At 40.3% G+C, this 26,787-nt stretch overlaps 1 protein-coding gene across 2 annotated transcripts in view; it reads right to left on the reverse strand.

The window, feature by feature from the left end:
- Window positions 1-18,050, reverse strand: part of GLRA1 (glycine receptor alpha 1) — a 108,583-nt gene extending 90,533 nt beyond the window's left edge. For both annotated transcript variants that reach the window (XM_004042856.5, XM_004042857.5), the window contains exon 1: window positions 17,665-18,050. In XM_004042856.5, the coding sequence (XP_004042904.1) occupies window positions 17,665-17,720 (56 nt within the window). In that variant the 5' untranslated portion in view covers window positions 17,721-18,050. The remainder of the gene's footprint in view (window positions 1-17,664) is intronic.
- Window positions 18,051-26,787: the final 8,737 nt, after the last annotated feature.

Here is a 26,787-nt window from a genome sequence, read left to right on the forward strand (position 1 = left end):
AGGTCTTTCTAATTTTATAGTTTGAGTACCTTCTACAGCCCACTGACTTGTTCCAAGTGACTAGGGAAGACCTGTCGGACTTTTAAAGAGCAAGATGGCTGCCTGATACATGTGAGGAAAGAATATTTAGACCATTAGAGCCATCCAACAATGGAAGAAGCTGCCTGAGTAGATGATGAGTTTCTTGTCACTGGAAGTATTCAAGGAGAGGCTGAACTTCTCTGCTCAGTAGCATGCTGTAAGGATGTCAGCTGAGGAGTGGGCTGGAACCGTGACTTTATTACTTACTTGGGTGTTCTTGAAAGTTGCTTAACTTCTCTGAGCCTGTTTCTTCATCTATAAACTGAGAATATGGCCTAATTTTAGAAGACTTACAAAAAAAAATACAGATAAATTGTTTAGCCAAGAAGCTGGTATACAGAAGTTGCTCTTTATATATTAAGTGAAAAATTATCTATAATCTTTCTATTTGTATCTGTGGCTCTCATTTATTTGGTGACACTGTCTACTCACTTCTTCATTGGGAAAAATTTTAGACTTGGAGAGGTCACCTCCTAGGTGAGTATTTTACTTCACTTCTGCAGTGACAGGTACATGCTAATTTCTGTCCCCTTAGGCAAATGACAGGTTGGACTTTAAAACAGGGGCAGTGGAATAAACGAAAGGAAGAATATTCAAACTGAAATGTTAAGCAATAGAATAGACATTATTGGGAGAAAGATTAGAACCACACAGCTAATAAACCATGTCACCCTATGGATCAAATATCAGATGGGTTTGAGGAGCCCACTATATGCCCAGCACTGTGCCATATGCATTAGAGTTCAATCAATCGGAGGCACTGTCTTTGTCTACAAAGGTCTCAAGGCCTGGGATGGCTCAGACAGTTGTGAAAAGATTAGCTGATAGGACTGAGTATTATTCTGTGCTAAATCTTTTGGTTTGGATTGCAGCCCCTGGGCAATTAGGGAAGGGATGCTCAGAGGCAAGAGATGGAGAAGATGACCTTGGAAGGTCTCTTTCTTGCCTGGGATTTTCTCCTTTTGATGATGCCCAGGATTCTTTCTAGCAGGCACAATGCTGTAATGTTGCAGTTGTGGCTCCCTTGGGCACATTCTCTAGTCATTTCCCCAGGACTTTCCCCATAGCCTGGGAATATGCTAATAATTGTTGTCCATAATCTGGCCTGGAGGAGGAAGATGTGGATGAGGAAAAGGAGGAAGAGGTGAGGAAGAGGAGGAAGGGCCGCCCTTCTGAGGGCTCTCTCAGCAGCCTTCCTTCCTGGGCTTTGAGAACAAGGCAGCATCCTGTCTCCTCCCAGGTATCCATTCAGGCCCCTGTTCTGTAGACATCAGTCTAGGCTCCTACCAACATCAGCCATGGGTCCCACCAGCAGGAAACATGGAGTTAGTTGCATGAAGAGAAAGCTTTTATTGTTGGAATTCTTGACGTGAGGATCCTTCCTTTTCTTTCAACAAGATAAGCAGATTCCAACTGCTTTGGAAAATGTCTTCCTTTCTCTATCCTCTTCTTTCCTCCTCCTGTCATCGTTCCTCCTTAACCTTTGCTACTTCCCTCCTACATTCTTTTTCCCTTCTGGTTTCTCTAACTTCTTCCTTTTCCTTCATTTGTTTCTGAATCCTAGGATGATGGAGTTGAGGGAGATCTTAGAAGTCCTCTAGTACAGTGTACTCATTCATTTTACAGATGAGAAGAATGCATTTCCAAGACAGAAAGAGATTCACAGAATGAGTCCTTGGTGGAACCCAGAGTAGACCTGAGTTGAGTGCTCTTCCCTCTTTATTACTTTGCTTATCTCCACATTTCTCTCCCCTTTCTTGTTTTTTTTTTAATTGTTCATTTTATTTCTTGCTCAATACTCTTTCTTCTCTTTTGTTGCTTCTTAATCCCATAATCTTAAATGGAAACAAAATCAGGATTTTGGGTAGAAGAATTGAAAGGGAAGTGTGTTGTCAAGTTCTTCCCATTGTGGCTGTGATTTGGGGTGAGCCCCTCAATTTTCCTCCTCAGAGTCTCTATCTACTTTCTTCATCCTACCCCACCATGTCTTTGGAGGGGTTTGTCCGCTGTCTTTCTCCATATGAAGACTTTGAACTTGAATTGCCACGGTGCCCTAAAGGGGTCCTAGGTTGGTAAGATCACTGCCTTAGTCCCTTCATTTACAAACTGGGGATGATCATAGTATTTTCCTCACAGGGTAGCTATAAAGATGAAATAGTTAATACATATCAAGTTTTTTGAAAAGTTTCTGGCATATAGTAGGTTCTAAATATATGTTATTCATATTTGCTAGTATTATTAATTATAAATATTATTTAGAGGGATTTCTGTCCATAAGGAGAAGGGTCGAGAGTCACAGATGTCATTCTAACATAAGGAGAGAAAAGAAAACTATGAATATAGCTCAAATAGAGACTCAGCAAATTACACAAAGGGTGACCTGATCTCAGCTGTGCTCTGCTTCCTGAATGTGTGCACTTTTTACCCAAAGGCACCATCTTTTCTCCAACCATTTGAATTCAAATTGCAGCCCATGGTCATGACTTACCCTGAGAAGAAGCTGTTTGGAAGTTAAGAGTAAAGTTAGGCCTTGCTCAGAACTGACACAATTTAAGAAGTCCTTCTGATACTTTCCATTTTCTCCCAGGTAGTATTTAAGATGTGATGACAGAGTGCCGTATTCTCCAAACCAAAATCACTTGCATGTCATATAATAAGTTTTGCCCAATTTATGTACTGTTATTTAATTTATTTTTAGTTTGATTTTTAGTCTTAAATGTTATCAGTATCATAATAGAATTGGTAAGTTCTGGTCCCTAGTAAAAGAAAATAAGAGAAAATTATCCTGTACCATTATAGTGTATCTTGTAGACTATTGGTGTAACTCTGATTTGATTTTAGGGAAAGTTGTCATGGTAATAAGAGACTTGGAATTCTCAGTTCTTGTCTGGGCTGGACATTAATTTACTGTTGACTTTGGACAAGTCCCTTTCCCTCTGGCCACAGTTCCTCCCTGGGAACTGAAAGAACTGGGACATGTAATTCTTTCCATCTCTAACTTTTTTTTTTTGTCATGAGTAGGAGTATTTTATGAAATTGCACAATGAATCGGGTAGGGCTCCAGTCACCCTGATGAGAGTATGTACCATCCATCACGTTGTTCTGAGCACCCAATTTTATAATATAACTCTAGCCTTCCATTTTCCAGTGACATTTTGCTTCCAGCACAATGACTTCTGTGGGAAAAGCAACTTCCATTTGTTCAGAAAATTCTTCTAAATACACGAAATAGTTTCAGCCTCTAGGCTGATTTTTACTTAGAGAAAACAATCAAGACGGCACTGGTTTGGGTGACTCCAAATGTCTTTCTTTCCTACCTGGTACAGGTTGCCTTTTATTAAGGTGGGCTCTAAGTTTGATTGAATGCCCATACTCTCTGGCATCTTCTTTTATTAAAAAATATATTTTCCAGCTTTTCCAAAGTAATATATATTGTTGTAAAACATTCAAGTATTACAGGAATATTTAATGCAGGAAATAAAAGTTCCCCATGGTCTCATTCTCAAGAGATAATAACAACTATAAACAGTTTTCAGTCCATTTTTGTAGAATTTTTCCCCATAAGAGAACATTAATACATATAAAAAATAAAAATGGGATCCTACTGTACAGACTGTTTTGCTATTTGCCTTCCCTTCTCTCTCCACTCCTTGTAATCATTCATCCTGGCCATTTTTGACTTTTCTGCATGGAATGAGGTTGCCTGCCCATGATACTAACTGGCTGTGTGACTTTGGATGAATCATTTTTCCCCTCAGGGTTTCAGTTTCCTCAACTATAACAAGAAACAGTCCTCTCCAACCTGCCCATCTCCTATAATATAAGGCTTAAGGGAGATAATGGAGATGTATGAAAGTGTAGGCACCTTGAGGGTGGAGTTGATAGTAGACTGTTATCTGTCACCCTCTCTTGCTTTATTGGGTTTATAGCACTTACTAGGTCCTGCAATTCTATAGTTTCTCTATTTGTTTAGTTGTTTGTACCCCCCACTAGAAGTTAAGGTGTGTTAGAGCAGGGACCATGACTCTGTTCCTCAATATATCTATCCCCAGAACTTAGAACAACTCCTGGTTATCATAGGAATTAATAAATATTTTTTGGATAATGAACAAATTATTCTCTCTCAGCCGGGCTTCTAATTGATAGAAAGCCCATTGGGAGAGAATAGGGCAGAGCAGGACTGGGCTGAGCCAACGTAACAGGGTGGATGCCTGGCCTACCCAGTGGCCTTGAGCTCAACATCATTCAGCTTGACTGTTCTGCAAGCCTTTTTCCTTTGTTTGCCTCACTCTCCTGACACTCTTTGCCTACCTGGTAAATTAGTCATTCTTTATGGCCCAGTTTAATTATCCTGAGTCATGTGAAATGTCTTCAATTTATACTGTCTCCCACCTCCAGACAGAGTTAATCAGGCTCTTTTGTATGCTCCCACAACACTTTGCACCTATCCTACTTTAATTATAGTAATAGTGGTTTTCCTGCTTTTTACACTTGTTGCTTGCCATATGCAATGCCAACTATATGCCCTCTCCCTTTTAATACTTATGATAATCTGTCAGGAAGGGATAATTATTATTCCCATTTAACAGATGAGGAAAATCGAGGCTTAGCAATTTTAAAAATAATCTTGCTCCAAGGCATACACATAGCAAGTAGTATAACTAGGATTTCGGAATATGTATGATTGATTCCCAAGCTAGAGTTTTTTTTTTTTTTTTTTGAGATGGAGTCTCGCTCTTTTGCCCAGGCCAGAGTGCAGTGGCACTACCTCTGCTCAATGCAAGCTCCACCTCCCGGGTTCACGCCATTCTCCTGCCTCAGCCTCCCGAGTAGCTGGGACTACAGGTGCCCGCCACCGCACCTGGCTAATTTTTTTTTGTATTTTTAGTAGAGACGGGGTTTCACCGTGTTAGCCAGGATGGTCTCGATCTCCTGACCTCGTGATCTGCCTGCCTTGGCCTCCCAAAGTGGTGGGATTACAGGCGTGAGCCACTGCGCCCGGCCCCAAGCTAGAGTTTTTAACTGCTGGGCCTTCAATATGCCAACTTAATTTAAGAATTAGGCAATGACAGCTGGAATGACCTGTAGTCTTTACATAGTTCTGTCTCATTTTAGGCATGGAAAAGCTGAGACTAGTTACAAAGTTAGAGCAGAATTTGCAGGGGAAGGAAAATCTTGCTCTAATATCTAGGCTGTCCAATTTTGGGCAGCATGGAGCATTACATTTTTTTCTGGGCCGTATCACCTCCTTTTTTCAGTAGGCATAGCTTTTTACAGTCCAAGCCATATTCAATACATTTATTCAAGCACCCTCTGTCTGGGCATGATGCAGTCTCTTATTTGGCTCCTGTGAAGACTGTTTTTTTTTTTTTTTTTTCTACTAGATGTTTTAGGTCACATTGAGGAAACTACCTTTAACTGAGGTAAGTCCATACTTTCTTCATATTTAAAATTATTTTAGAAAGTTTTCCTTGTCTTATGGAAGGGGCTTCTCTGTAGAACTTGGTGATGGTGAAGAGCAATCTTATCTGCAATGGCTCAGATGTTTTGAGAGGCCCAGAGTTTGGACATGCCCTGTCAGAGAGCAAGGGAAAGGTTGAGCGAGCAACTCACTGCAACAGCTACGGAGCCAGGGCTGCGCTGCCATATCTAGCTCGCATTCTCACTGTGACTCATTTCTTGGAGCAGAAAGGGGTCATGGTGAGATACAGCAGTGCTTTAGGGTTGGTTGTTTGGAATCTTTCAGGTCCTGGGCTTCTGCAGAGCCAATAGAAGGAGGATGGGAGCAGGCATTTGGGGACAAAGCAATTTGATTTAACAAACACTGAGTGTTTGATATACATGAACCCCTGGGATGACATTATCTATGAGGGGGTAGTGGAGTAAGCTGAAAACTCTGAAAAGCACTAGGAGATGTTTCTCTTTTCTTCCTGTTTGCTTTTCACATGCATCAAGAAATTCATTAAGCTCTAATCTTTGAGGGGCTTACAATCCAACAGGAAAGCTAGAAGGACACCCAAATGTATGTAAGGTCCCTTTAAACAAACTGAGTGCTAAGGATAATGCCTATATTTCCAAGAGGTTTTAGGAAGAAGAGTCCGTGCCCAGTTGGGGCTAGGTATAGAGGCAATCCAGGGACAATTCATGGAGGAAATGATGCTAGAGATGGATCTTAAGGCATGGATAGCATCTCAGAGAGAAGGAGAGGAAATTACCGTTTGTTAAGGGATTGTGCTCTGATAGGAAAATGTGTTTGAAGTGGGACTTCGTGTATCTATCAGTGAAGTTGTTATTCTCAGTTTTTAAGATGAGGAACTTGAGGCTCAGAAAGATTGAGCAAACTGCCAAGACCATACAGCAAGGAAGTAACATAGGCAGGATTCAAAATCAGATGACTTTGAACCTAGAGCTGGTTGGTGTGTCTTTTACGCCAGAGTGAGGGGGAAGTTTTCCAGATTTATGGAGAGTATAGGGCACAACATGACTTACAGTACAGAGGTGAGACTTATGGATGTACTGCTTATGGACAATGAGAAATCCATTTTGGGTTGGAATTCAGTTTGTGTGAAGTAAAGGAGTTGTAAATAGCAGTGGGGGCTGTGTGCGGCAAGCTGAGAGTTTCGTATTATGTTAAAACCTGGCATTTTCAAGAGAAGGGCAGTATAACTGCAAAAATGCATGAGGTAGATCCATATGCACACTGACAAGACATTCCTGAGTGATAAAAGAGAAGTTGCCAAACATGGTGTTTAGAATAATCCCATTTTTGTAAAACAGAAGCAGCTTACTACAGTAGCACAGAAGCTAAAGGTTCTCTGAAGCCACACTTCCTGGATTCCAATCCCACACTGACACTTCCAAGCTGGGTGATCCTAGGAAAATGATTTAACCTCATCTGTACAATGAAATGAATAATAGTATATGATTTATAGGATTGTTCTGAAGGTTACATGGGTTAAGTTCTATCCAGCTCTTAGAAAGGTGTCAGGCACGAAGGAAGCACTCATGTTTTTGTTATTATTATGTTATTAAAACCATTTAGGAGGATAATATCAAACTGTTAAGTGATTTATCCTAGGAAGTAAGATTTACGTGTATTTTAGTTTCAAACATATCTCCCTATGCTGTTTAATATTTTACAACAAATATGTATTTGTAGTGTAAAAAACAAAATAAAGGAAAACAAAATGACAAACCAGCAGGTCTATTTTAAGAGTTGATATTAGGAGACTTTATTTCTATTGTATTATTTTTCTCTAATAGCAATAGGGCTGGTAGGGACACAGTGGAAAGTGTCTCTGGTGTCACTCAGAGAGCTATTGAAAACAGATGTCTGAGACAGCATTGCCTGAGTTTCCCACAGGCCATGTCAGGGGTGATGCTGACGGCTATTATGGAGGGCTGGCCCTTTCTGCTCCCCTTGCCTTGTCTGGGCTGGATGTGGTTTTCTGGCTTAGAGATGTTAAGAGAAACCTGCTTTGAAGGTCTGCTTTGGGAGTGGTAAATCTGGGGCATGCGGTGAGACCTTTAGTGCTTGAGGTGGGGCACATACAGAAGATAAGGGAGACTGGGTATACTCCTGTGTGTCTGGGGGTTAGAGAACACAGCTAAAAATGTCTTTGGTTTGAGTATAAGGGACCAAGATTTTTAAAAATTCTGTTCCTGGGCCAGAGACTATGCTGCCCTTCTTCTTGACCTCCTGATTCAGTCAGAAATTCTCCCCCACATTCCTAGCTAGCTTTCTCAATGAAATGATCTTGGTCAAAAGGCAAGTGGGACAAAGGAGAAAGGACGTTCAGTGGCTGACCATCTCTACCCCTTGTCAGAGCTCTAACCACACACTTTATAATGGGGGTGGGAGCTAGTGCAATTTCTCTTGTACGTCAAGGATAGAGATTGAAAGCTCGTATCTACTTACAGATGCATGTTAATAACTTTTTAACTATCCAGAACCACCTGCAAGAGATTAGCTCTTGATTTTCTAGAGAGGCAAATTCATATCTTTCATCTCTCTCATCCAGTCTAGTCTCCTCCTTCCTCCTCCCTGGTTCATTCTTAGAGTAATAGTGGCAGGGTAATGGTGAAAGGAGTGTTTTCTATAGTCACACCCAATTTTGAATCCTAGCTCTGCCTTTTACTAGTTGTCTTACCTTTGGCAAGTTACACAACCTCTTTATGTATCAGTCTTGACTCCTGTAAAATGGGGATAGAATAGTACTTTTATAATAGAACATAATAGTATTTTTTTTGAGAATTATGAGGTAGGGTATATGATGTTGTTAGCATAGTATCTAGCATTCAGTAAACACTCAATAAATGCTAATGATTATTTTTAATGAGTTGTTGCAGTTGGGGCTGAGATGGGGCATCCTGAGGGAAGGCAGAAGAGAAGGCTCAGGAAGAAAGGAATATCTGTTTGCAGTTATCTATCAACATATAAGATGCATTTTTTCTGTACCCCAGCAGTTTCATTCCCAGTTCTTATTATCTACTTGGAGAAATACCACATGTTTTCATAAAGTTGTAGGTACACTGTAATTATTGCAGCACTGATTGCAGTGGGAAAATTAGGAAAAGTATAAGTGTTCATCAATAGGGGATGGCTAGAAAACAATGGGACATCCATAACATAAAATGCTCTGCAGTGGTTAAAAGAATGAAGTAGAACTGTATGCTTCAACAGGTAAGGTTTCCCAAGACATGTTAATATGTGAACAAAACAAATAGTAAATTATATAGAAAATATGATTCCATGAAATGATTGTATATTTCAATGGTTATATACATGTGTGTATGTAATGTATATATAATACATATATATATATGAGTAAAAAATTATCAAAAAGGATAACAGTTGAAAGGGACCTAGAGGTCATTATCAAAGGGGATCTCAGGCTTTGGTGTAGTATTATAATTCCTTAAAGAGGTAATGTATGCAGACATTGTGCAGTTAAACATGATCAAGGACAGAGAAATAAATGCCTATCTGGCCAAGAGTAGGAAGAACAAGGCTCTGTCAAACCAAAGGCCAATGAAAAATTTCCAGCTCTTTTTTTCTAGGCTTCTTTCCACCCCTTTTATCCATTGGTAGAGGGGGAGGGTTATTAGACTGAAAGCTGTACCAGCTCAAAGGGGCTGCATAAATATATCTCTGTCTATCTGTCTATCTCTATGTATCAGTATGGTGAGGGAGGAGCAAGGAGATCTGTGTTTGAATCCTGGTTTTACTCTGAGAATAACAGCATGGTTACCTGCTGTTACCAAAAGGCAAATCACCTTTTTTTCTTTAAGCCTCAGTTTTCTCAGCTCTAAAATGGGGATACTAACCATTGTCCTATATCTAATTTTTAAGGTGATTGGGCAGCTTATATGAGATTATGGATATAAAACATGCTATAACCTGTGAAGTACTTTTTATAAGACAGTACTGCAAATCTGCCTGGCAGCCAGGGTTGCAGCAGCCTTGCCGCATTCCTCTGGAGCTGGCGAGTGTTGCAGAACTGAGCACACAGCAATAAACACGCAGCTCTCAGAAGGCTGAAGATCATAGTAGTTACTCTATTTGGTGTGTAAAATACTGACATGATTTGCAGAAAGGCTGACAGGTTAAAGGGATAGAGAAAAAGGAAGATCATGGTCCTGAGGTCAGACAGGTGGTAGAATATGGCAGTGGTCTCTGAACATCTGGGAGGCCTAAGCAAGCCTCTCGCTATGCAAAGTTGAGAGTACAACATACACAGGAAGACTGTTAAGTGAGATTATCTTTGGAGAAAGAAACCACATACCCTCTCCTTCTGACCATCTTGATTCACCTCCTTTATCAATCCTGACAGACTCTTATTGCTGTGTCCCAGGGCCAGGATTTAAAACTCATTGCCCGGGTGCCCCTTCTCTTTATCTAGTGTCACATAGAGTTCCCAGCTGTGTGAATAAGAGCTTTTGGTGCACCAGGACTTCAGAGACCAGGCCACCAGTTTGGGGATAGGGATAGCTCCCTGAAGAACCCTCTGGAAGGGTGAGTGTGTTTGTGTTTATGAGAAAGGACAGAGTGTGAGAGGATTGAAGGAAAGAAAGTGCGGTGGCAAAGTTAGGGTGTATGGACTCTAGAGACGATATGTAGTGGAGTAAGTTTGGGGATTATCTATGGCTTTGAGAGCTCTGTCACCCACTCTATAAACTTGAGGTAGTTATTTATCCTCTCTACATCTGCAAAATAAAAGGGTTGATGTATGTCAGGCGTTCTCAGTCAGAATGATCTAGAGCCTTGCTGTGCGTGCAAACCTTTGGTCCAAGGAAGCAACAGCATCAATCTTCTGGGCACGCTTTGGAAATGCAGACGCTCAGGCCTACCCCAGACCTCCTGAGTCAGAATCTGCATCTTAGCAGATCCTCAGGTGATCCTGGACACTGAAGTTTGAAAAGCACTGATTTAGAGACTCTTGTTGACATTATGGGTTTCTGGGTCCCCATTCTGAGAGATTCTGTTTCAGTAGTTTGATATGATTTTGATAATCTGTATTTCATTTTATTTAATTTTTAAAACCACTTTATTGAGGTGTGATTGACGTACAAAAGCTGTACATATTTAGGACTTGATGAGTTTAGAGACAAATATATACTCATGAAACCATCACCATAATCTATGCCATAAACTATCAATCACCCCCAAAAGTTTCCTCTTGCTCTTTTATATATTTGTTATTATTATTGTTGTTAGTTGCAGTAAGAATACTTAATATAAGATCTGTCCTCTTAACAAATGTTTGGGAATCTGTCTTTTTGACAAGCCCCTCACAGCTAACTTTGACAGCCATTGAATTCTAGAGCTAAGAGTCCTTCCTACCGCAAGATTCCATGATTCTGTTGATACTCAAGACACTCTGAAGGAAAGTGCAATTCTCTGGGGGTGAACAGGTGGAAGAGTTGGGAATGTGCTTGTGAGAAAGGGAGCAGAGGTTTGTTCTCCATGTTCCTGTGGGTTGCCCAGAATATGAGGCAAGAGAGCATGCTGCCCAGGGCTGCTGCCCATTTCACGGCTGGGATTAATGATTGTCGGCAGCTCCCTGTTAAGATGGTAAACTAATTTAGAGCAACGGACACTGAAAAACAGCCCAATTCAAAGGCAGAGAGTGGTAATCTAATTGCATTGAATTAGCCTCAGGAGACTTGGACAATATCAACTTCAGAAAATCACAAAGGGATCCTTTGTAAGGAGTTTCAAAAGCTTTGGGGCCTCAGTACCCCTCATAAGAGCTTGCATTACAAAGCATAGGCACTGTGTGGATAAGCCCCTCTCCCCAGCATCTCTGGGCATTGTTCCCTTCTAATGTGCTTTCTGAATGAATTTGCTGGCTGGCTGTATAGTGTTTTCATTTTGTGTGTTAGGCTTTACAGGGAGTTGGTTCAGGGAGACAGCTGGAGTTCAAGGCTGAGAGGCCGTCAGTCCTGTGAACACTATCGGTGCCTGTGGCCTTGTCCGTGGACAAGTGCATTTTCTGGTAGTTTTTTTCTGGCTCATTCTGAGGCCCTTCTCATTTCTTAAAATGAGGCTTTTGCATAACCAAGGTGATTTCCTTTTAATAATTCTTTGTTGCATGGTGTTTGTATGTTCATTGTCCAATTTATTAGTTATCCAATCCATTTTTAAGAAGAAAAAGATCCCAGTTAGTGGGTATTCATGTCATGATTCAAAGAGCTTAGAAAGATTAGATAGCAATTTGGAAATCAGAAAAGGAGGGAATATAGAATTGCGAGGGATTGTCTCTGACTTGCATTTCATTCACTCTTCTGCAACAAATTACAAATCTCAATTTGCAAAAGAAGCTTGAATTCCTTCTATGTCTTTCCTGGGAGGTGGACGTCCAGTCTCTGCTTGCACACTTCCACTGACAGACACCATCACTACCACTGAGGCAGCCCACAGTATCATTTGAAAGAGCTACCAGAAAGTTCTGACTTATATTGAGTCCAAATTTGTAAGAGTGCATTAAAAATAATCTATGAATTTACTCTGATTCTTCTCTTGGAGCTATATAGAATAAATCAAATCTAATGTTTCCCAGTATGGGGTCCCTGGGTACATAGGAGATTCATGAAATAGTAATGAGGACTCAGAGTGCATTTTAAACATTTCAAAGGCTCTAACAAATTGCATATTTACTTCTGACAAGACTCTCTGGATTAACTAAAAAGAATCACATGTCTTTACTTTTGTTTTTTCTTAGGTCAACTCAGTGTGGTGACATTGCTTATCCCATGGTATTTAGTATTTCTGGCGGTTACTTGTGCCTTTGATTAACAAAGATGGGAAAAATATGTTAATGATGAATGGTAACTGGTAAGCAATTTTTTTTGAAAAAACAAAAAACAAAAACATAGGCTTTATGAGGGAAAAAAGAGCCAAACAGAATCATTGATAAAAAGTACAGAAATGTTTGGTCTCTCTTTCTCACACCGTTTTTCAGATCTGTGAGTATAGTGGTCAGGCATCATGTTTTCTCATCATAATAAACATTTCCCGCAGAAACTGACATATGTATAGGATCTGTCAATAATCATGTCCGGGTTGGGATAACTCTCCAAAAGGTGAATTGCTTAGTGAGGTCCTCAATTCTTTCAGACCTTTGAGCCTGACTATACCTCGATGTGGCTATTTCTTATAATAAATGAAATACACTTCAATAGCTGTAACCAAAGCTGTGCTATCATTGGAAGAGATCGGGAGAAGATATCCTAAACTGGCACAGCTAAAAGTGATTTTAGAACGTGATTGGCCAAATCTCTTCATTTTACAGCTGAGGAAACTGAGAGCCAGAAAGGTCATAGAACCCTCTCAAGGTCATGCCACTAGCTAAATTCTGGATCCTAGGTCTCCTTCCCTTTAGGCCAAAGCCTCTTTGTTTAATGCGAACCTGCAGAATAGTTTCAAGATGGCCAGGCAGGGAGACTGTGCCATCCATCTTAAAAATCATGCTGGCTTCTGCCAGCTGATGAAGGAAATAAAGTTAATGACGCCCACATAAATGTGATGCTGTCGCAGGACGCGTGAACAGGCTGCCTGGAGGGGAGCTCTGTGGGTCCTCTGAAGAAGGAAAAAAGGATTTTAATGTACCTTTAAAGGGAGCAGTGTCTCCCCTTTCTGCAAGGACAGGGACTGTGGCATCTGTGCCTGCAGAGTGTTTAGTTTTAGACTGGACACATAAGCACATGATAAACAAGTTCCTGGTGAAGAAATGAAGGCAGCATCACCACTGGTCAATTCATCCTGAACCTTTGTGGGTATGGGCCCCTGCCTTTGATGAAGATCTTATCAGGGGTTGGAGAGAATGTAGAAGTGTCAGATTCAGTCATTTGAGTTGATTGGTAAGAAAATTGAGTCCCCATTAGAGGAAGAGACTTGTTATGCCCATGCTATGGGATGGAAGCAGAGCTGACTCTAGAGGCAGGAGTTCTCAAATTATAGCCCAACTTCTCTTCCCGCTGCACCACATGGCCATAACCTCTTTCATAAGACAATCTAAAGAAAACAATTTCCTAAATATCCTCTGCTTAGGTCATTACCAGTTTGGTAAATATGCAGACGTCATGTGCTGATTCATAACTCTATTTACCAGCCTAGGGTCCCTGTCCAACCCGTCCTTCAGGAGCCAAATCACAACATTTTCTTTTCTCTTTTTTAAGGTTCCTAAGCCCAAAAAGGGAGTAGACTCCCTTTTTGTTATTTACGGTAAGAATACTTAATATAAGTTACTTAATATTAAGTATTCTTAATTAATCAAATACTTAATTTGATGCTAATACAAACTTGCCCAAGGAACTTCATTCCTTGGAGAAAAGTCCTTGGGCCATGTCAGAAACTCCTAGGCACATTCTGCAGTGCCAAAATGCAGCAGGTAAGATTCAAGGTGGAGTACAGCTCTCCTTCAAGAAGGGAAAAATCAAGACAGTCATCTGCCCTTCTTGACAAGCCTGGAGATGGAGAAGCCACAGGGGCCACCTCAAGGAAAAGCCCATTCACCTTTCAACTGGGTAGGTTTTTTCTTTAGGACTGAGATATGAAACAATGTATTTGTCATTTTCCTTTTGATCCTAATGTGGATAGAAACATCTTCCCTTCAAGGTTTTGATGACCTTTGTTAGCAGTTGAGTGGCATATTCAGTACAAAATCCAGTGCAAGGAAGCATCTACTGGGATGGAAGAGGGAAGTAGCACATTAAAGAAAAGCTGATCATCTTTTGGGAAAACCACCCAGGGATTAGATCTGGTTTATCTCCTTACCTTTATTCCCTTCTCAAGCACATGCTAGGTCCATTTTTGTTTTATCAGGGTGCTTTATATATTTCATGAGGGGCATTTTCTCAAGGAAGCTAGACTTTCCTCCTCGTTATAATTACTACATTGGAGCAGCTGATTAAAAATTTGGTCATTCTGTACTGTGGTTTGAAACCTTGGACAATTTTGTCTCCCCTTTGCCCAGGATGTATATTTGGCAAGGTCTGGAGACATTTTTTGATGGTCATGACTCAGGGAAGTAGTGCTACTAGCACCAGGGATGCTGCTAAACATCCCACAATGCCCAGGACAACTTCCATAACAAAGAATTATCCAGTTAAAAGTGTCAATAGCGCAGAGCTGGAGAAACATGTGTCTGTTTGAGTTGCTCAGAAGGCAAGAGAATTTTGGGGTCATACTGTCCCTGTCCCAGCCATAAGCCTCTGTAAGGGCTCTGGGGATTAAAGCCAAGTTGACTTCGGCTTGAGAGGACATTTGAAAGAAACGTGCTTCTACCATTAAGAAAATTTGCCTATTATTTTTGACCAGTCTGGCTACAGGGCCCCATTCTCAAATGAAAATAAGGGAAAACATTTAGGTTATTGACTCTCAGAATGCCACTTACTGAATTTTAGAACCATAGGTTTTTAAAATATCAAATCAGGAACTTTAGCTAAATCACCCGATCTTACTCATGAAGACACAGTTGATGAGCATGCAATGCTTTTTGTCTTCCAGGACCCCATGTTTCCCTTTCTAAGACCCAGTTCCTCCTCTGTGTTGGTACCATATGGGATTTCCACCTCAGTCACTCGATTTTTGTTTTTGTTTGTTTGTTTTGCTGTTGTTATTGCCATTTCGCTGGTTATGTGCTGATGCAGCATGTCTGTTATTGAGAGCCTTTCCTAGCCCCCGATTTCCCCAACAAGGTGAGCAGCTGGCATCATTTATTCTAAGGAGTACCTGGGTGACTGAGATGATTGGATTGGCCATTCCAACACAGCACCCATCCCCTGGGGAAGAAGGGGTTATTCACATGGAACCTGCTAGAGACCTGCCAGCCTCCATCTACCCCCAAATACATTCTAATAAGTCCTCACATTATAATGCTTCTGTATTTTCACCTGGAATTTTAAAAATGAGTGACTTAGAAATGAAAATACCAATTGAACAAATACAATCTGCTCACTTTACTTCCTTGTGACCTTTTTTTAATCTCTCTGAAAAATTGCTGAATTTCCTGAGTTCAATTATTGTCTGTATTGTGTTTCAAAAATCAGCATTTACTCCCCTAATGAAGTAGCTGTTCCTATATTTTGAAGTGCAGTGGTGCCACCCACACTTGCAGCTCTCCACAGTTATAACTCTTCTTTCCTTATAAACACATAGAATTATATCCCACATCCATTGTAGCTCATGTATGCGTTCACACACGTAGGGGAAAGAGATGTAGAATGACGTTTTCTGTTAGGCCACCACCAGCTTAGTTGAAGAATTAACACAGTGGATTCACAACCTTATCAAAATGACTACAATCCAGACCTTTTAGATTGAGTCTCCCTTTTGTGAAAGACAATGTCTGGAGAGGAAAATCAAGCATTGCATACTGCTCATCAAGAAAAAAAGAGAGAGTGTGTGTGGGGAGAAAGATGTGCTTGGTTCTATTAATTTGCTCTTTAATCTCTCTGGTTCAGTTCTGTCTCCTGTAAACCAAGCAGAGAATCAATTTGCATACAAATGTTACAAAGTACCCAACCTCCATACATTTGTAGTTCTATTAAATATGCAGGGGATAAAGGATCTCATATTATAAATAGAATGCTTCCTGCCCTTTCCCCCATAAAGTAGCCACATTTTGATACATTTCATAAGGCCCTGGATTGTTGTACTTTTTCATTCTATCTGACTCTCTGACTATTTGCAGTCTGATCTGTGGTCAGGACTCTGTGGCCTACAAAATAATTGTTTGAACAGGAGATTAGAAGCTTTAGCATTGGGTATCTCAGATAAGGGGGCATGCCTTTTCTTCATCTCAAGAGAGAGACATGAAAAGAGACTGAAATACAGAAACTTACTATTTGAGGGGAGGTGTCATTTAATAAACCAGCCAACAGATTAGTCAAATCAGCAATTCCTATGAACTGTAATAAAACAAAAATTATTTGCTGTTTTATGGTGGGAGAGGGTAATATTTGGTGACCACTTATTTTTAAAAAGAATTTGGAGTGGGTTTTTCAAATGACTGTTAATCCAATGCCACAGTAAAATATGAGAGGCAGGCATCTAAAATGAGGAAGATTAATATCCCTGCATGTCATGGAAGAAGAATAATTTTTTTTAAATTCATATAAGTGGAATTTATCATAGCCATCTCTGAAGATGGTATGATTCACACACTTACCAAAGGACTATCTATTTCAATGCTTCTTAAAGAGGTGATTTTTCACTTTTCACTTCTACTAACATAAGAAAGACAAGTCTTCAGGCAGAAAATTTTAACCTGAGAGACAGTGGGTGGGATAACTCAGCTGTTGAGTCAAATATAAGCATAAATTTAAAAACAAAGCAAATGAGGATTGCTCATGAGTTCAGGATCTGCAGCTAACAGAGTTTGGAAAGGTGGGTCGGGGAAAGAGGCAGTCAAAGTTTCAAAAGGGAAATGTTTCCCAGTATGTTCCTAAATAGATCCACTCTGCACCCAAGTTCAGGGCTTTACACACTGAGGTTATAATACTATTGTTTCCAAGCACTCAGCCTTAGTAACCCCCCTCCCTCTTCGCAGAAAAAGAAAACAACAGCAAAAAAGGACAGAAAATGAAATGCTCTGTGTCCAGCGAGTTTGAGTGCAACCTTCCCCGTCACCGCTAGTTGTCACTTGGCTCCCAGACGGGAAAGCTGAGGTTTTCGGCACTGCGGTTAGGGAGAATGCAGTCCTAATTAAACTGAGTAACTCCTAAAGCTTCCCTTTAAAGTCCTCAGCCGAGTGAAAGCCAACATGCAGTGGGGCTGGGGACCAATAGTGGGGGGTGTAGCAGACAGAAGGACAAACAAACCGTAAGAAACAGGCAAACAGCTGCCAGAACAGCGACTGTCTCAGACCTCCACGCACAAGCCAGACACCCTGCGGGCGGGGGTGGGGTGGGTGGCGGGGGGCGGGAGGGGGGAGAAGGGAGAAGGGGGATGGAAGGACCGATTGCAGTGGAATACAGCACCCCTCTTCCCCAAAATGATGGGACCACGGACAGAGGTAGCCTCCGTACTCTTTCCCCCCATTTCCATCAGAGCGATGTGGTCAGTAGAAAATTGCATACCTGAAGAATACAATGGTCTCCCAAAGGTAGAGTCGAAGAGTATTGAAGCTGTACATTTTTCAGGTCCTTGTGCTTTGTAGTCCACGAGTTATGGGGGCAAAAATGTTTCAGATTGGCACTTACAAAACCAGAAAGCGCTATTGCAAAAAATAATCCAGATGTTAAAGGGAGGCGGGGAACAGGGGCGCGGAGGGAGAGCCCCAGGGGAAATTGGAGCGAGGGGGCCGTAGATACCACGGACAGCGGCGGCTGCGAGGCGTTTCAGCACCACGGAGAGCGTCCAGACCTGCTTTTCAGGAGCGCGAAGAGTATTGCTGTTTGTTAAACTCCAGCGTGTCTGTTGGCTCCCTGCGGCGCTGGGGAGGCACGTTTGGGGGTGGGTATATTTCCTTTTTTTTTTTTTTTACCCCTGTTTTTCTGTTTAAACGGCCAGCTCCCTGCAAGGAAAAAAATCTTCTGTGGAGATCAGAGCGCTGGCCTCGGACCGTTGGATTGGGCGAGCATCTTGGGTAAAGAGAACAGAGCTTTATGGCTCTGGGCCGGCCTGAGGGGGTTAGGGGCGAGGGGAAAGCGGTTGACGGCGCTGCCTTCAGTTAAATCTCGGAGAGTGTGCCAGGCTGGAGCATCGCAATCCAGTCTCGGAATCTCGTTCTCCTGCCTCTATGCGGGTCTGCTGTCGCCTTGCTATTCCTGTTTCCTGGTCCCCGCCGAATAAGTTGTGATCACTGCAGAAAAGGTGTCCCATTGCTCGGGGCCGCAGGCGTCAGAGAGCCCAGGGCAAGTTTCAGGGGCTACCGGGGTCCATGGCTACCCCGCGGGGCTCTGAAGCCCAATGTCTCAGATGCATCTCGGTTTTCTGAGCTCGCTCATCTTCCCTTGGTCAAGACTCCTTCAGATCTTCAGACTTTCTTACTGCATTAATTTAACAAACTGGAGGCGTGGGGGATGGGAGGGGTGATAGCCGATGGGAGGGGGTTGAGAGGGGAAAAAAAGGGGGGAAAACTCCTTAGTATCTTCAAACCCTCCCACTCGAGGTGTTCATTGGCCCGCGGCTACGAAAACCAGATCTTCTCCCGGTATTCGGCCAATAGCCTGTTAGACTCCGGGTTGAATTTAACGCTTAGAGTGCTGGACGAGATCTGCGCAATCCCCCTCCTACCCCCAAGCTTCTTTCCGTGTAAGCGGTGGGGTGAGAGAGGTTATGGAATTAATCTCTCTAGGTCTCTCAAAAGGTTGCCTTGATTTTTAAAGAATGCAGTTGTATGTGAGTAAAACACATGGTTCCTTGTTAAGACGTGCTCTGGGCTCAATTTATCCTTTTAAAAGGGAAGAGTTGAACCAGATCCCTGATTTTTTTTCTGAAAGAGCTCTGAAGTTATAATATTTGGCCCTAGAAAGAAAGGAGGAATATCCAAAAAGAAGTCTGGTGGATAAAGACCCCCTCCAGGGTCACCGCAGCAGGGAAATAAGAGAGAAATTCTTTGAGCAGTTTCCAGGGTTGAGTGGGAGGTGCTGTGGCTGGCACCCTTTTGAGAGGGAATAAAAGCACCTTCTTCCAACTGGACAGGAGACAGTTTTATTCGCCTTTTATATGCTGGGGAAACTGAGCCTCACAGAGCTGTAGCTTGCTCCAAATTGATGGCAGAGCCAAGTTGTACACACAGGGATGTGTTATGACTCACATTTCGTTTTTTCTTCCTCTGTTTTCCCACCTTATTTGAATCTTAGAAACCAGCTATACATTTCACTGTAAAGCCCATCTGGTGAGATGGAGTTAATCAGATTTTCTCCAAGCTGTGGGACTATAGGATAAATACTTTAAAGGATTTTCTGGCTGATTTGAACTCATTGGGACTCTGGGGACTCTCTCGCCCAAGGCTACTGAGAGAGGACAACCCCTCCTCCTTACCCAATAACGTTAGAAACTCCTTTGGCTCATCTCTCAAGAATACTCATCAGCTCAGCTCCCTCCAAGGCTAGGCCTTCTCCCAAGCAAAAAGATCTGAAAAGTCTTGTTTACTAGCCTCCTACCAGCAGGGTTTCCCCTCCCCTCCCCCTGTACTACAATAGCATACCCCACACTACCGGTTCTGTTACTGGCTCCCACAGTCTAGAATTTCCATGATATTCTGCATAGTGACTGAAAAGGAAATTTTGTTTTGAAGGTGTATATTAATATGAGTTGGATACAAATTAAAATATAATGTATAATATATGTATTTTTATATATGTAATCAAGAGCTAACCTTTATTAGCATGGTTTCTATGTGTCAGAAATTACTGTGAATTCACATAATCTCATTTACTTTTCACAGTCAAACCTTGAGGTAAGTATTATCTTTGTGTATGTGTTTGTGTACATTTGTGAGTATGCTAGGGCAAAACCAGCTTGTAGGTTACTGTGTATACAAATTTATTTATGATTTGTATCTTGCCTAATTCTGAAGTGATTTTGATATGCATATGTGTATTTGTACGTTTGTATTTGTAAATGGGTCTTTCTCCACATACACATAGATGTGTATGTATTTATGTGTGTCTTCGTGGTGGTCCTAGAAGTACTGAAACAAGCCGTAAGCTGGCAATTTTGTCCTGGTCCCTCATCTGACTAGGAAATACCTGCATAGCCAGGCGTGATGCAGTAAGTGGAAATTTGTTTTTCTTTTCCTTCAAGGGGTGCTGAGTGTGTGTTGCTGTTCATGAGTGTGAGTGGCTTCAAGGCTGTGGCCTGTGCAGGAGGTAAGAGTAATTATTACCTGGGGTGGTGGAGGGGCACCTGTTTGTTAATAGGCCTCTGTTTACTATGAGGCTGATACTTTCATTTAATCAGTACACATGAAATGAGCATGTGCCAGGTATTGGGGATATGACAGTATATAAGATAAACAGCACAGTATATACTGATAGTGTATAAAATAAACAGTATATAAGATAAACTTTTGGAACATGCAGTTGCTTCAGAAGTTCAGTGGGAAGAGTCCCTCATGTTAATCTACACTTTTTACCCTACATATCACATATTTATGCCTGTACAGATCTTTTTGTTCTTGTTTAGGTCACTATTGAAAATAAACAACTGTGGGCTTGGCAGTCAGGGATTTATGTCCTTATTTTTTCTCTGCTTCAAAAAGGTTGGTTATGTTGGATAAATGACTAAACTCCAGGCCTAAGTGAAATGAGGGTAGTAATGCCACTTTTCTCACTGCAAGAAACTGTGTAGAATAAATATTTAAGTCTAATCTTATTGTAGCTTACCATGCTATGAAACAAAAATCTTCAAGGAATGGAATGGATTGGCTTCAGCTAATGGTTCATTTCTGTTGGTAACTTTTCTGTGTAGTCTGACTCCAGCGTAGTTCTAATACTTGACTGGTCTCTTATAGGTCCTAGTAGCCAGATTTGAGCCCTACTAAGTATGAATAAATTTTGACACACGGTGAGACTTATTTTATTACTAGAAAAGATTCATTATTTTATTCATTCAACAAACATTTATTGAGCATTTACTGTGTATCTGGTACTATTCTTGGCACTGGGGATATAGCAGGGAACAAAACAAGCCAAGAGCCCTATTCTAAAGGTATGCATCTTCTATTGGAGGAAGACAAGACAAACAAGGAAATATATGATGAGTTAGGCAGTCATAAGAATTAAAAAGAAAAAGGCAGGGCAGAGAGTGGCATGGAGGTGCTATTTTATGTAAGGTGATCATATCAGAGAATGGCTCCTGAAAAGGCATTTATGTAATTGAAGGAAGTGAAGGAATGAGTCATGTGGCCTTGGGGGCAGGTATGGAAAGCTTTCTGAGCAGTGGGAAAAGCAAATGTAAAAGCCCGGAGAGGGGAGTATGTTTGGAGTGTACAAGAAACAGCATGGAGACCAGTGAGCCTGGACAGAGTGAGTGCAGGGAATAGTGATAGAAGATGAGATTAGAGAGGAAGTTGGGGACTAGAGCAGGTACTACCTCCAAGAATAAAATTTCTGGGATGGCAGGAGCAAAATGAAAGCAGGGAGACTAGTTAGGAGCTACTGAAAAAGTCCATGTGAGAAATTCTTTAAGATAGTCTTGTTCAACACTTTCGAGTACAGAAGAGGAAAATTATATACAGAGAGGTTAATAGACTTACCCCTTAGACTCATAGCGCAGCTGGGACAAGAACACAAGTACCCTAATTATAGCTAAAGGGTGTTTCAACTATTTTTTTTTGTTTCAATTAAGATAAAGGAAATGCAGAAAGAAAGTCAGGAAAATCTATGAGGGAAGAGAGTTTACCTGTTTTTATTACTAACATATACTGATATATATCACATATCAGTATCAGATACTAAGGGCTCAGTAAATATTTATTGCAAGGATGAATGAATGAATAAACAAAAGAATGAAAAGATTCAGGCAGAGGACACAAATACAGGGGAAAGAGAGTAAGGAATATTGTTAATCAGGTGAGATTATGTTGTCCTGAGCCAGCTAATGTAATTAATATAATGCCAAGCCTCTGTCCATAATGGCATTCACAGAGGAGAGTGCTGTAAGTTTCAACACTGCTTTGACAGGCCTGAATGATACTTTGCAAAGACAGATAGATATTTGGAACAACTGAGCAGCTTGCCTAATTGTGTTGTACTATGATGAATAACGGCCTGAAAATGGGACTGTGGAAGAGTCTTTTCTCCAAAGAATTAGAGGCTTGCTGCCAGCTCTTTCTAATCCTTCTAATCCTAATCCAGAATGCTCTTGTTACTTTTTTTTTTTTTTTTGCAAAGCAATTACCTGTTCTTTATCCTTTAAAGAAGGGACCCCGGAACTACTTGGGGGATCTCAGTGACACCAGAATTTTAGTTGTAAAGAATAGATGCATAAAATACTAAGAGACCTTTCCTCCCATTTCACTAGCTATTCAGGGTCCAGGAAAGGGGAATGACTGGCTTAAGATACCACAACAAAACTGAATCTAGATTGGAGGACTCCTATCTTTCAGGTCATGGTTCCCTACCTTTTTTTCTGTGAGACCTAAAATAACAGAAGTGGAGCTAAGATCTGTGATGAAAAATGCTTCGTATCAAAGCTGACCTGCTCAGAGACCAGAGACTCCCCAATTTTCTTTTGTAGCCAAGTCTATACTTGTACTTGGTGCTCTAACAGCTTACTGTTTGTGAGAGACTTTTAGTGATCTCCCTGTGCCTCATTTCCATCTTTCTCTCAAACTATCTCTGCCTCTTTTTTTCTACTTTCTTCTCATCTGCCCTTACATGTTATTTCATGTTTATTCAGTCAGTTTTTCTTTCTTTCTCTCTTTTTCTTTTTGAGATGGAGTTTTGCTCTTGTTTCCCAGGCTGGAGTGCAGTGGCATGGTCTCTGCTCACTGCAACCTCCACCTACTGGGTTCAAGCGATTCTCCTGCCTCCGAGTAGCTGGGATTGTAGGTGTGCACTGCCACACCTGGCTAATTTTGTATTTTTAGTAGAGATGGGATTTCACCATGTTGGCCAGGCTAGTCTCGAATTCCTGATCCCAGGTGATCCGCCTGCCTTGGCCTCCCGAAGTGTTGGGATTAGGGCATGAGCCACTGCGTCTGGCCCAGTCAGTTTTTCTCATTGGGTCTCTCATCTCCTACTGTGTCCATAAAGACTTTCGGGATTAAGAAGGCTTGACATAGGATACACTTTTACTGACTTTGTTCATTCACTCAAAGCCTTGTTCATTTATTTAAAAAACACATATATCTTGAACACTGGTTGTGTGTCTGACACTGTGCTGAGGTTTTACATGTCTAAATAAAGATCTGTTCATTCAGTTTTTAATAAATATTTATTAAGTACTTTCTGTGTGCTAGGAACTTTGGAAAGTGGTAGCACAAGAAAAGAATAATCAGTGTCATTGGAAGGAAGGAGGTGATAAAAGAGATTCCTGTACTGCGTATTTAAAAACCCTTTAATATTGAAATACACATAAATACATAAATTTTGATAAATTATTTACAAAATGAACACTCACATAGAACATTACCAGGACTCTAGAGGCCTGCCTCTTACCTCTTCCCAGTCATTATCTGCCAAAAATATCTATTAATATTATTCTGATTTCTATTACGTTCATTTTGCTTGCTTATGACTAAATGGAATAAATAATCTTTGTTCTTGAGGGGGATCAACCTGTAACTTTCCTTTTTTAAAAATGGCTTTTCAGGTTTTGGTATAAAGATCATGGTGGCATCTTCAAGTTGTGAATGTTATTTCTTTTCTGTTCTTTACAAACATCCACGCAAAGTTGTGCTGTTTCTTCTTTCAGTGTTTGGGAGTGTTCATTGGTGAAGCCATCTGGAAGTTTCTTAGTGGAAGGTTTATATTTTAAGGTTCAGTTTTATAGATATAGAACTATTCTGATTGTACTTGTTCATGTATTGGTTTTAGTAAGTTGTATCTTTGTAGGCATTAGTCCATTTTATTTAAAATTTACATTTGTATAACATTCTTTATAATCCTCCTGTCTTGTTAGTCTACAGAATCTGGAGTGATGTATTCTTTTTTGTTATATTGGTAATGTGTACTTTTCCTTTTTTATTGGTTACCTTTTTCTAGGTCATTAGCCATTGTATTGGTCACTTCATGTAACCAACTTAGAAATTCTTTTCTATATTATAAATTTGTTTTCTATTCCATTTATTTTGCTCTCAACTTATGCATTTTTGGGGGGTTTAATTTGGTTATCTTTTTCTGGCTTCTTGAGATGGATGCTTAGATAATTAACTTTCAACCTTTCTTATTTTCATATATATTTTTTCCTGATGTTTGTTTCAGCTGCATTCCATGAGTTGTGATAAGACATATTTTCAATATTATTCAGTTCAAAATATTTTCTGGTATCCACTCTGCTTTATTATTTCATTTTAGAGGTAGTTAGAAGTATATTGTTGAATAATGTTATTCCATTGTTTTCTGGCTGACATTGTATCTTTGAAAAGTCAGCAGTAAGTCTTATTTTTGATCGTTTTAAGGTAATTATTCTTTTTTTCTCCCTGATGGTTTTAAGGATTTTTATGTCTTTGGTTTTTACCAGTTTTATGTGCTGTACCTAGGTTTGATTTTCTTTACAAATATCTTGCTTGGGGCTTATAGAGCTTTTTTGAATTTGTGCCTTGATGTATTTCATCAATAGTCAGCATTTCATTATTGCTTTTTCTTTATTCTCCCTCTCCACTTAGAACTCCAATTGCACTTATGTTAGGCTTTTTCCTTGTGTCTCATATGCTGTCAGTGCCCTTTTCTGCATTTTTTATTCTCTTTTCTCCTCTCTGCACCAATCTAGATCTTCTCTACTCTTTCTACTAATCTTCTCTTCTGCTGTGTTTCATCTGATTTTACACTTGTTAAATTAATTTTAATTATTAAATTAATTAAATATTAATTTCAATTGTTTTAATTTCCAGCTCTAGCATTACCACTTGCTTCTTCTTTTCTTTTCTCTTTAAAATAGATTATTGTTCTCTGGTGACATTCCTTATCTTTTTACCAATTTTCTGGAGTGCATTAATCCTGATTAAATTTCCTGTCTGATAATTCTAAAATATGGGTCATCTATTGGTGTGTTTCTATTACTTGATTTTTTATCATAGATTTTGTTTATTTGTATCTGCTGATATACTTGGTATTTTTTGAGTGAATGCCTTACATTGTGTATGAAAAATTATAGTGGCACTGGATCATGTTATCTTCTGGGAAGGATTAAATTTACTTTGGGTTAGCAGAGAGAGTATGGACAGATCATCTTGATTTAATCATGGATTAAGATGATTTTAAGTTGTGTTTCAGGCTTCGTGAGAATGTCACTTTCTGATTTACCTTATTCCTTGGGCATAGCCTATTAGGGTCTTAATTGAAAGCCAATTCCCTGCCTTTCTCTTTGGTGGGTCCTGAACTCCAATTTCTGTTCCCTCAACTCTGTGAGACTGCCAAAATCATTGCTAAGCTTTTCAATCCTTAGAAGCTGCTTTTTAAAAAATATGTTTATTTTATCTTGTAATGAAGCTGTCTCTGCCTTCCTCCCTGAAGTATCCCTCCCATCACTGTCATTCATTTTGTTTTATTTTTAGATGTACAGAAAAGTTCTCATATATCCTTCACCCAATTTCTCCTAATGTTAACATCTTATATAATATGGTACATTTGCCAAAATTAAAAAATCAATATTGGTACAGTTTTTTTCTTATTGTTTTTCTCACTGTCTTAAGATCAAATGCAGGGTACCACATTACATTTAGTCATTATTTCTCTTCAGTTTACTACAAATGGTGACAGATTATCAGTCTTTCCTTGTTTTTCATGGCCTTAAGAGTTTTGAAGAGTGCTGGTCAGGTATTTCATAGAATGCCACTCAATTTTGAATTTGGTTTTGTCTGATGATTTTCTTTTGACTAGACTGAGGTTATGAGTTTTTGGAAGAATATCACAGAGATGAAGTGATATCATGGGGATACATGACATCAACATAACCTATTACTATTGATGATAAACTTGATCATTTGGTTTAGGTAGTATCTCTGCCAGGTTTCTCTATTATAAAGTTACAATTTTTCTATTCCCATATTCTTTTCTTTTGGAGGTTGAGCCATTAAGTCCAGCTCACACTCAAGGAGAGGGAAATTAGCTCCACCTCCTAGAGGAGGTTATTAGCTATGTTTGCTTGGCTTCTTGGCCTCTGACCACGTGTATGTGCAGCTGAGAATTTGGCAAATGCATTATGAGGAATTGCATGCAGAATGTTGAGCTCACTTTTTCTGTGGTTCTTTTTTTTTTTTTTTTTTTTTTTTTTTTTGCAGGGGGATATTGGCTCCTCAATTTTTGGCTGCATTTAATTAATTTTTTTGCACTTCCATCCCAGTGAACTAGGCCACTGCTTTCTGTTTTGCCCTTTTGCTCTGTATTGAGTTCAGAAAATGTCCAGAGTCAAGGAAGCACCAATTTAGGATCCACTTTGATGTATTTTCCTTCTGTCTGGCTCTTCAAGTTATGGTTGCTCCCCATTGCCTTCAAACATCTGATGGCACTTTTGATACGGTTGTTATAGTTGTTCTCAATGTTTGTCAGATCCAAACTACTCCTTCATAGCCAGGAGGCAATGAGGAG

The sequence above is a fragment of the Gorilla gorilla genome, chromosome 4, assembly GCF_029281585.2.
Source record: "Gorilla gorilla gorilla isolate KB3781 chromosome 4, NHGRI_mGorGor1-v2.1_pri, whole genome shotgun sequence".
Lineage (NCBI taxonomy): Eukaryota > Metazoa > Chordata > Mammalia > Primates > Hominidae > Gorilla > Gorilla gorilla.